This window comes from Clarias gariepinus, chromosome 10, assembly GCF_024256425.1.
Source record: "Clarias gariepinus isolate MV-2021 ecotype Netherlands chromosome 10, CGAR_prim_01v2, whole genome shotgun sequence".
In the NCBI taxonomy this organism is placed as follows: domain Eukaryota; kingdom Metazoa; phylum Chordata; class Actinopteri; order Siluriformes; family Clariidae; genus Clarias; species Clarias gariepinus.
The window spans coordinates 32018131-32027500 of NC_071109.1; the positions used below are offsets into that span (position 1 = coordinate 32018131).

At 41.5% G+C, this 9370-nt stretch overlaps 1 protein-coding gene across 8 annotated transcripts in view; it reads right to left on the bottom strand.

Annotated features, from left to right (window-relative positions):
• The window catches only part of cep290 (centrosomal protein 290), a 33200-nt gene that overhangs the window by 15616 nt on the left and 8214 nt on the right, over positions 1 to 9370 (bottom strand). For 7 of the 8 annotated variants that reach the window (XR_008361211.1, XM_053505700.1, XM_053505703.1 and 4 more), the window contains 19 exons: positions 9061 to 9184; positions 8618 to 8790; positions 7174 to 7336; positions 6955 to 7055; positions 6554 to 6620; positions 6152 to 6267; positions 5984 to 6068; positions 5763 to 5896; positions 4247 to 4411; positions 3943 to 4092; positions 3737 to 3852; positions 3426 to 3528; positions 2572 to 2802; positions 1567 to 1740; positions 1352 to 1463; positions 990 to 1192; positions 752 to 903; positions 560 to 671; positions 22 to 477 (listed from right to left, as the gene is read on the bottom strand). Coding sequence is in view for 7 of the 8 variants with exons in the window: in XM_053505700.1 (XP_053361675.1) it covers positions 22 to 477; positions 560 to 671; positions 752 to 903; positions 990 to 1192; positions 1352 to 1463; positions 1567 to 1740; positions 2572 to 2802; positions 3426 to 3528; positions 3737 to 3852; positions 3943 to 4092; positions 4247 to 4411; positions 5763 to 5896; positions 5984 to 6068; positions 6152 to 6267; positions 6554 to 6620; positions 6955 to 7055; positions 7174 to 7336; positions 8618 to 8790; positions 9061 to 9184 (2937 nt within the window). In the remaining variant the exon portion in view is untranslated. The remainder of the gene's footprint in view (positions 1 to 21; positions 478 to 559; positions 672 to 751; positions 904 to 989; positions 1193 to 1351; positions 1464 to 1566; positions 1741 to 2571; positions 2803 to 3425; positions 3529 to 3736; positions 3853 to 3942; positions 4093 to 4246; positions 4412 to 5762; positions 5897 to 5983; positions 6069 to 6151; positions 6268 to 6553; positions 6621 to 6954; positions 7056 to 7173; positions 7337 to 8617; positions 8791 to 9060; positions 9185 to 9370) is intronic. The other variant, XM_053505701.1, reaches the window with a different exon arrangement.

Sequence of the window (9370 nt, forward strand, 5' to 3'; positions counted from 1 at the left end):
AATATCTCTCTCATGCCATACCTTCTGAGCGCCTTTAACGTCCTTCAGCGTGGCCGTGAGCTCCTCCAGACCCTTCAGTCGGAGCTCCAGCTCCTGCGCCTTCCCCTCGGCTGCTCTGCGCTCCTCCTGCGCCCGGCGCGCCTCCTCCCGCGCCCTGGTCCTGTCCTCCTGCAGCTGCAGCATGGTGCTGGAGAACTTCTCCTGCTGGCTGAGAGGCAGCGCTCCGGAGAACCGTCTGCGCAGGGCGTGTAAGGCCTGCCGGAGGTGCCGAGCGCGTTGTCGCCCCTCCTGCCTCGCCTGCCAGAGCGCCTGCTGCTGGGCGTCCAGCTGCTGCTCCGCCCGCAGCCTCTGAGCCTCCAGGCGCTGAAAGCGGTCGGTGTAGGCCTCCATCCTGCTGACGGCTGCCGTCTCGCTCAGCTGCAGAGCCACGATGTGTTGATGGAGCTTGGCGATCAGGGCCTTCTCGTCACTCTGAGACTGAGGGACAAGGTTTTTTTTTTCCACAAATATTTGTACACAAACCCCCCCCTTTTTTTTCACTAACAAACGATGACCTCACCTGATAATCAAGCACCTGCCTCCGGAGACACTCCACCTCCTTTTCCCGGGACTGCTGCCTGGCTTCCAGAGCGAACACCTGCATTTTTGCGACGTCTGAAACCTCACGCAACCTGAACACGTCACGCTTAATCAGAATCCGATGGAGGATTTCTAATAAAAGAGACGAAAAAAAAAACGGTTGGGGACTTACTGAGACACCTCTACCCTGAGCTGGGCTTCGCTCTTCTCCAGTTCGGCGACGCGGCGTCGGTCGGCGTCGCTCACTTCCTTGCTGACGCTGTCGGCCAGCTCGTCTCGCAGCTCGCGCTCGATCCGCTGTGCCTCCAGATTCTGCTTTGCCATCTGAATACACGCACAGGATTTACATCACCTCTGGAATGACGCTAATCCCGGAATGTTCCGCATGATGTAGAAACACACACACACACCTCCGTGAACTTGGCCTCGAGCTCGAAGTTCCGCTCCTCCACCTGTTTGAGGGAGCTCCTCATGTGCTCGTACATCTTCTGAGCGTGCTCGGCTCGTTGCCTCTCGTTCAGCTCCTTCATCTCCAGGGTTGTGATGCGCTTAGAGATGGACACGATCTCGGAGTTCGCTAGAGCTTTCGCGGCCTTATCCGTACCGCTCTCTCCTCCAGAACAAAACACTCATATTAATCAAAAGATATTTAATTAAGCGCCTGGTAACCTTACTGTATATAAGGTTTTAAGTTACAAAAAAAAAAAAGTATAACTTTTTAAAAAGGGGTAAATATTTACGCAATCCACACCCAATGTGTGCAGGGACTTACCCGCTGTGTTCATGTGTTCCCAGGCCTGCTCTAGCGTGTGCAGCTTCTCCTTCGTGATCTCCAGCTCCTTGTTGATGGACCCGATGTGCTCACGGAGAGACGCGTTCTCACCCTGTCAAAGCAGAAACCCGATTCAGGGACTCAGGGATAAATTTATCTCATCTCATTACCAGTAATATAAAAACCAAAGGAAAAATAAAAGGTATTAAAAGAACCTCCAAATGCTCCAGCGTGGTGGTTCTCTGAACGAGGCGGTTGTCTTTCTGGAGCAGGTCTCTGTATTTCATCGTGAGCTCGGCGTACTGCTTGTTCGCTCTGTCCAGCTCTGAAGACGGGACGCTGTCGTCGAGAACTTTCTGGAGGGCCGCCATTTTAAACGCCGCCATCTCCTGCAGAAACGATTCTCAGGTTTATCAGGTTACTAATGTAAGTACCCATCTTTAATGGTTAAAGAATTTGTAGAAAGAGTTCAAAGGTTAAAGCTAAATATAATCTGATGAGCTTTAATGTTATCAGTGATGATATTATTATTATTTCAGGTTAAAGCCCACGTACATGAGTTTATGATCTCGGAGTACGGCCTTTTTAGTAGCAGCTCCAGATACAAATACAGAGTGGTGAGGTGTCCTTCTTCCAGTTTTTATTTACGTGCTTATTTATTATTTATTGATTGTTTTACTGTTTCATTTGCTTATTTTACATAATGAAGGTGGACTTTTTATTTTTGTATATTGTTTTATTTAGAATTTATTTTATCGTTATCGTTTCTTTTTATTGTCTGTTTCTGTGTCTGCAGCTAGGGTTAGAATTGTACAGCACTTCCACCTTGTTTACACTATGTTGTACTTCTTTCGTCGTCAGTCTAATAAAATACACTCCCTATTTGGTAATCGGAGAGTAAATCACAGAGGAAAAATTGAAAAAGTAGATCGGACAGAGATGAAGTTTTGTATTAAAACACATTAAAATTCACAGGATTGCGGTGTGGCTTGTAGATGCGTCACAGTTGTTTCTGTCTTCTACATGCTCTGTGAGTACACGGTAAACTATCGCACAGATTGGCTCACTTAAGTGACACATACAGCCACGCCCACCTCGAGGGAAAAAGTGATATATTTGTCCCAACAAAAAAAAAAGTGCAAAATCCACCAATGGACCTGAAACCAACTTAAAGACATCATTGAAAGAGCTCAGAGGTCAGACACAAATAAAAGCTGCACCTTAAATCTCTGGAGGTAGCCGATTCTCTCTGTAACGGCAGCTTCCATCTGCACGGAGTCGTCCTTCAGCTTGTTGTTCTCCTTCCTCAGGTGCTGCTCCTGCTCCATCAGGGTGGTGAAGCGGCGCGTCAGGGACCTCTCGTTCACCCGCAGTAACGTCATCTTACGGGACGCCTCGGCCACTTGCCTCCTGATCTCAGCCGGATCCTGCTGCAAAGCCTCCAGCCAGAACTGAGAATCCACACATACACACACAGACACACACACAGTGGGAAAATCTATTCAAATTATGTTTAAACTCCACATTTAAACCTGGCGTTATGAAAACATCTTCGGTAAAGTAATCGGATTTTATGGCATGAGATTTCAAACACCTTAATTGTGTTGTTTTCTAAATGTATAAATTATTGTTTCTGAAAAAAAACCTATACATGAATGAACGATGCAGCACCACATGAAATGGCAAAAAAAAAAAAAAAAAAAAGAAACACCATATGAAAAAAACAGAGCTCATTGAGTGACATCACTATCTGACTAAACAAAGAACATGAGGAGGGGGACTAAATGAGCTGATGAGTTATCTCCTGCTGTGACATCATATAAGACAAGCCCCTCCCCCCAGCTTGTTGTTTAACTCTATAGTTCTCAGAAGGAAGAAGCAGTATTTTAGTTTGAGCGATACCACACACACACACACACACACACACACACACACACACACACACACACACACACACACACTTTAGGGGAGTTCTAAGGCCTGTTTAAGCATTTCAGATGAAGTAATTAACCACTGATGAAAACCTCAATTCGTGACCTTTGATGCTGAAACAAAAGATGGGAATCTGTCTTACGTTATACTCTTGGATTTTCACTGCATCCAGCTCCTTCTGCTCCTCCATTCTGGATTTCAACTCTGCAAAGCCGCTTTTCTCCTTTCTCCAGGCCTCTTTTTCACTGAAAACAGAAGATAACTGATGGAACAGTGGCCCTCACACGAGGTCCTGGAGGACCGCTGCCCAAACCATTCCAGTGTTTCCTTAGCTCCTAGCACACTTAATGTAACTGATCAGCTAAATTAACATTTTTATCTGAATTTACATTAAGCAGATTTAGTAGAGCAAGTAATGCTTAAGAAGGATCAGGATTCAGCTTCATTATTAACCTTTGGTACTCTTGGTAGAGCAGTCCCTGTTGATGTCGCATGACGGCGAATTTCCTCTTGTACTCTTCCAAAGCCAGACCTTGCTGCTTGCTTGACTCTTCTTTATTTTTAATCTCCTAAAAAACAGGAAATAGGAAAGAGTTGAGACAGGTTGCAGATTTGGTGTAATAGTGCGCAGGGTTGTCCAGGTTTTATGCGCGGCTTACCTGTAACAGCTGGATCAGGTACTCGTTAAGCGAATTGATGGCTTGCACGCTGGTTGGTGTCATCTCTTCAGGCAGCAGGAGAGGTTTAGGAGCTACAGGAGTGCCTGCTGATTGCCTTAAAGCCTCAACCTCACTGGCGAAATGTGCGACCTGACCGAAGGAGATCCGAGATCAGAAATGACAAGTGCATAAATATTCACCCCATGAACTTTTCCTCATTTCGTGGTTTGATGGATTGAATCGCTTCAATTTGTTGTTGGAAATGTTGTAATGTGTTTAAGAAAAAGAAGCTTGCACAACAAACCTTTTCGTTAGCTTTCATTAGCTGAGTCAGTGTGTTGGCTGCCTCTTCTCGAGCTGCCTTCATCTCCTGCCTCAGTTCCTCGTTTCTGCCGGTCAGCTGATCCAGCTGTGCTCTCAGATGGGTAATTACATCAACCTTGCCCTCCGAGTGTTTTATCTCCAAGACCTGGACATAAACCCATACAGTAGTCACTGCTTCAAAATGCGTTCTAGAGGGATCTCTCTCACAGTGCGTGTAACTTGGTCTGAGAACATTTTGCGAGACGAGCAAAAATTTCATATCAATTTTATTTTTTGGGGGGAGGGGGGACTGAGGTCTTGATATACGAGCAGTACGTATGCGTTATAGCTGCTGAGCGTCATGTGATCACTAATGAGCCAATGGTTCTTCTCTCTCCCGCACTGTGGGATTGTGCATAATCGTTTCCCATGCTCAGTCTCAGTGCTTCACTTGTATAGTCAACATCTGTGCACGCGCGTACTGTTTAACATTTTAACTCTTGTCTTACTTCCGCCATAATTGTTTTCAAAGGTAAAGTGCAGGTTCACTTGTTTAATTTTTACTTTATATTTTGTATTCATTATTTTTACATGAATATTTTTGGATTGTGGAATGCATCATCTCAGTTTCCATTATTTCTTATGGATGCAATTTGCTTTGATATACGAGTGCTTTGGATTACAAGTGCACTTCTGGAAAGAATTACGCTCGCAATCCAAGGTTTAACTGTAATTACTTTTTACCTTATGGAATTACTCTAGTACCTTATTGCATCACTTTAGTATGTTCCTAAATTATTTCACCTAACTGCATCACATCAATATCTCACTGGGTCACTTTATAACCTTACAGAATGGTTTCTAAAAAACTACACTTTATTACCTTGCCAAATCACTTTACAACCATAAGTAATCAATTTATTTATTTATTTATTCATGTTTTTCCTACTAAATAAATTAATTACTTTCTGAATCAATTCCATATCAAAATAGTTTTCCTTGTTGATTTACTTATACTACATATTCCCTTTCCCTTACTCAATCACTTTTTACATTACTGAATTATTGCTTAACCGTATTAACTGTATTAATGCACTTTGTCCATTTAACAAATCACTTTATCTTATTGAATAACTTTACCTTAATAGTGAATCACTTTATTACCTTACTGATTCATGTTTTACTTACTGAATCTTTTTTTTACCTTACTGAAATCCTTTTCTTACCTTTTCCTTATCACTATATTTCCACAATGAATTAATTTTTTGTACCCATTTCCTTTTCCTTTGTTATTTACTTTATTAAAATTCTAAAAAAAAAAAAAAAAAGATTTTTACTTAGCTAATGCATTTTGTACTATCCAACGTTAGCTTATTAACTTACTAAATAACTTTTTACCTTATTAATTCATGTTTTTTTCAATTAATCCCTTTTTTACCTTATTGAATCACTTTTCATATCCTGACAACCACTTTTACTTTACTGCTTTAAGACGTCCGAATGCTCAAATCACGCACCCTGACGAGTCTCTCCAGACTGGGCGCGCTGATGGCCGTCTGATTAGGAGCTTTGCTCTGCGCCTCCTGGATGGCCTGCAGGATCTCCTTCATGCCCTGCTCCAGCTGCTGGTTCTCCTTCAGCATCTCATTCACTGCAGAGACCACAGCGGAAAGCAGATGAGCACGGCTAATCATCATGACTCGAGCTGAAATGGAGAAGCAGGGGCGTACACACTCACGCTTGGCTTTGAACTGCAAGGATTCTGCTCTCTTCATCTCCAGATCTTTCTCTCTGCTCATCAGTTCCTTCTGCAGGAAGTCATTCTGGTAAGTAAATATGAGAGATAAGTCCTAATACGTGAACACATGGATCATGTGTTTGTGTTACCGGCCATGTTTGAACCTGCCTTTCGTTTGACGTCGTCTTCATCGGCTGCTCTGAGGGTCGATCTCTCCCCGATGGACCTTCTGGGTTCCACTATGGTTTCATCATCCAGCAGTGAGCTACTGATTACCGTGATACCTTTAAACACAACTCTACTGTCAGGATAAACAGCTGTACACTGCCTGGAGTAGCTTTATTTATTAAGTGTCACTTCTATACCACTACTGTGGAAAGATATTTTACACCGAATCATAACCACTATATATAAAACATGTTTATTTTAACGACTAATGAACAACTAACAAGCCGGTGTATAGTAGGATTACAGGAAAAAAGCCACATTTGAATACACCTTTTAATAATATTTAGTTGGTAAGGAAAAAATCATTTAAAAAATAAATAAGGTTCATTTTTTGTTTTTTACCCTTGTCCTTCACCAGGTCACGGATACGCTGCTTGAGCTCCATCCTCTCCTCCTCGAGACGTTCAATCTGAAAGAACGGATATCAGAAACAGAGGTTAATATGAAAAATAAGCATGAATAAACTTCTGTAACAATATGTGGTCTCTTGACTACGGTGCAAACATTTTCCTGTTGTACCAGTTTTTCATTCATACCTGGTTTAAAGGGGACCTGTTACACAATATTTGCCTATTTAGTCATTTTTAGACTTTCACGTGGGTCTCCAGTGTGTGTAAAGAGAAAAACCTAAATGTTAAAAAGAATAGAAATGATCCCCGCTTTCCTCGCTGATTTTTTTTTTACTAATTAAACTAGAAGAAGAATTTTCTTGAGAATTTGAACATCTACTGTAGCGAGCCTACCTCCTTTAGCAGAACCTGGTTCTCCGCTCTGTACTGCCTTTGTTTTAACACCTTTGATCTCCTGAACTCGGTCAAATCCACTTCTTCTTTCTGATTTAAACCTAAAGAAAAATAAACAAGCAGCGATATAAATCAGTGGGACACGATGCTAACAGAGAAGCCAATATAACTCATCTCTCCAGTCAAGGAACGTGTAATTATAAACAGCATGAGGCTGACCCAGGCGCCCTCTGAGCTCCTCGTTCTCGTCCAGAAGGTCGTTGATCTTCAGCTCCAGTTGGTTTATTTCCTTGGTCATGGTTTCTATCTCTCGGTCACGGATTCTGACCTGGTTTTTGGTTTCTTTGATCTCGGCTACTGCGGCTACCAGCCCGTCGGTGCCCTGGAACACAACCGTGCATGTTCTGACCAGACTGAAATGCCATGCTTCTGAGAAATGATTTATACACACACAGAGTAGCCTAGTCTGAGGACTCTTAACTCCTTAAAACCTAACAACTATTTTACTTATAGTACTGTGCAAAGAGTCTTGGACATATAACAAAATATGGCATAAGCAAAAGATGCTTTTAAAAACATTTCTGCATAAAAGAAACTTCTATATAGAGCAAAAAAATAAACAGTCAATATTTGAAGTGAAAACTCATTGCTTAAAATCAGGAGTTTTAGACACAAATTTGTGCAGTTTTATAAGTAGAACAGTTGTTAGGTTTTACTGAGCTTGCTGGAAAATATGAGTTTTTCTGGTCACTTTGTCACACTCACTCCTTTCTATTTTTATGAGAATCCCAGGAGATCAATCTGAAAACTGGTCTGTCTTGTACTATATATTTTTTATTTCTTTACAGCATGCATCTAAATTTGTAAATTCAATCTTCAATTTAATTGTATTCTTCTAGTGCAAGTTTCTATTTTATTTAATTTTTTCATTGTTCTGTATGTGACGAACATAATCAGAATTTGAAACAGCTAAAATATTTTGTCTATAGTTGGTGTATCTGTATGTTGTTTTGTCTTTATCTAGTACAGTTTGTATATAGTAACTACGTTTTTTTTTATCAACAGTTGGTATATTTCTTACAGTTTGCTAATACCTTTTGCCTATAGTAAGCATTTTACATTTCATATTTTTAGTTAGTGCAGTTTTTATATAGCGAATATATTCTGTCTACAGCTAATAAGTTTCATCATCAGTTACTAAATTCTTATCTATAGCTGGTACATTTGTTCTTTAGCGAGTGTTTTCTTTTTATAGCTTGTTTATTCAGATTATTATAGCTGCTATGAAATAAATCATTGGCATGAAATAAATCAATAAAGAAAAAGGTTGTCACTGAGGGGCTGTTACCATGGCAACCTGGTTAACTGTCACCAGGGATTTCTGTATTACGTGTCTATTATGCAGGAAACAAAAAAGGTATGATTTATAAAAATCTAGAGCTCAATTTACAAATAAAGATGTTAAAATTTCTGAATGATATGAAGTATCTCATCGAGAGATTTTCTCTTTCTTCCCTCAGTACATGACTTCCTTCACGTTGTGTGTTTGTGGTAATCATTCATACACTACGGTTGCAGTAGATAGTGATTAAAGTAAACTATATTTATAGCCCTTTAACAGAAAGCTCTGACGTTCGAGGTCTTATGAGTTCACTCTACTCACGGACTCGTACAGCCGGATGCGGCTCAGGGTTTCACTCAGCTCCTGGTCTTTGTGGTGTGCGTCAGACTCGGCCAGATGGGCGGAGCGTTCGGCTTGCTCCGCCCTCTTCTCCGCGGCCTGCAGTTTGGCGCTCAGATCGTCCAGTTTCCTCTGCTGCGGGTTTGAGCAGGGACCTGTGGGGAAACATCCACAGTGGGTCGTTAATGTGGGGCCAGGACGGTACACCACATATCCGGTGCGGTATACAGGACATAGACATATTACCTTAAAAAAAAAAAATTATAGCGAGTATGATATACAGCTGTAATGGTGGTGAAACCTTCCTAAATCAACACTAGAATGAAAGTAGCTTGCCAAAGACGGTAAAGTATCTTAAATCTCACTAGTCACTAATCTTCCAATAAAAGCAACTGATGATGAGAAAAATGCATTTGATTTTACACCTTTATCCCTTTTAAGTGGCTTCTTGAGCTCCTCGATGAGCAAGGCATTCTTCTCCATCTCGCCCGTGTACTGGTCCACTCGCTCAGACAGCAGCTTGATCTGCTGGTCCCGCTCTTGCACCGCCTTTGAATAGAAAAAACACACACATACACGCACACATTTGTATCTTTAACACACTCAATACAACTCAGAACTTCTAAATTATAGACAAAGTCAGAATAAAATAATAGCAATTTACAGATCAGTGATTAAAAACGGCGCTGTTGTAACCGAGGAGCTATTTTCTTACTACTTCTAATCACAAACATC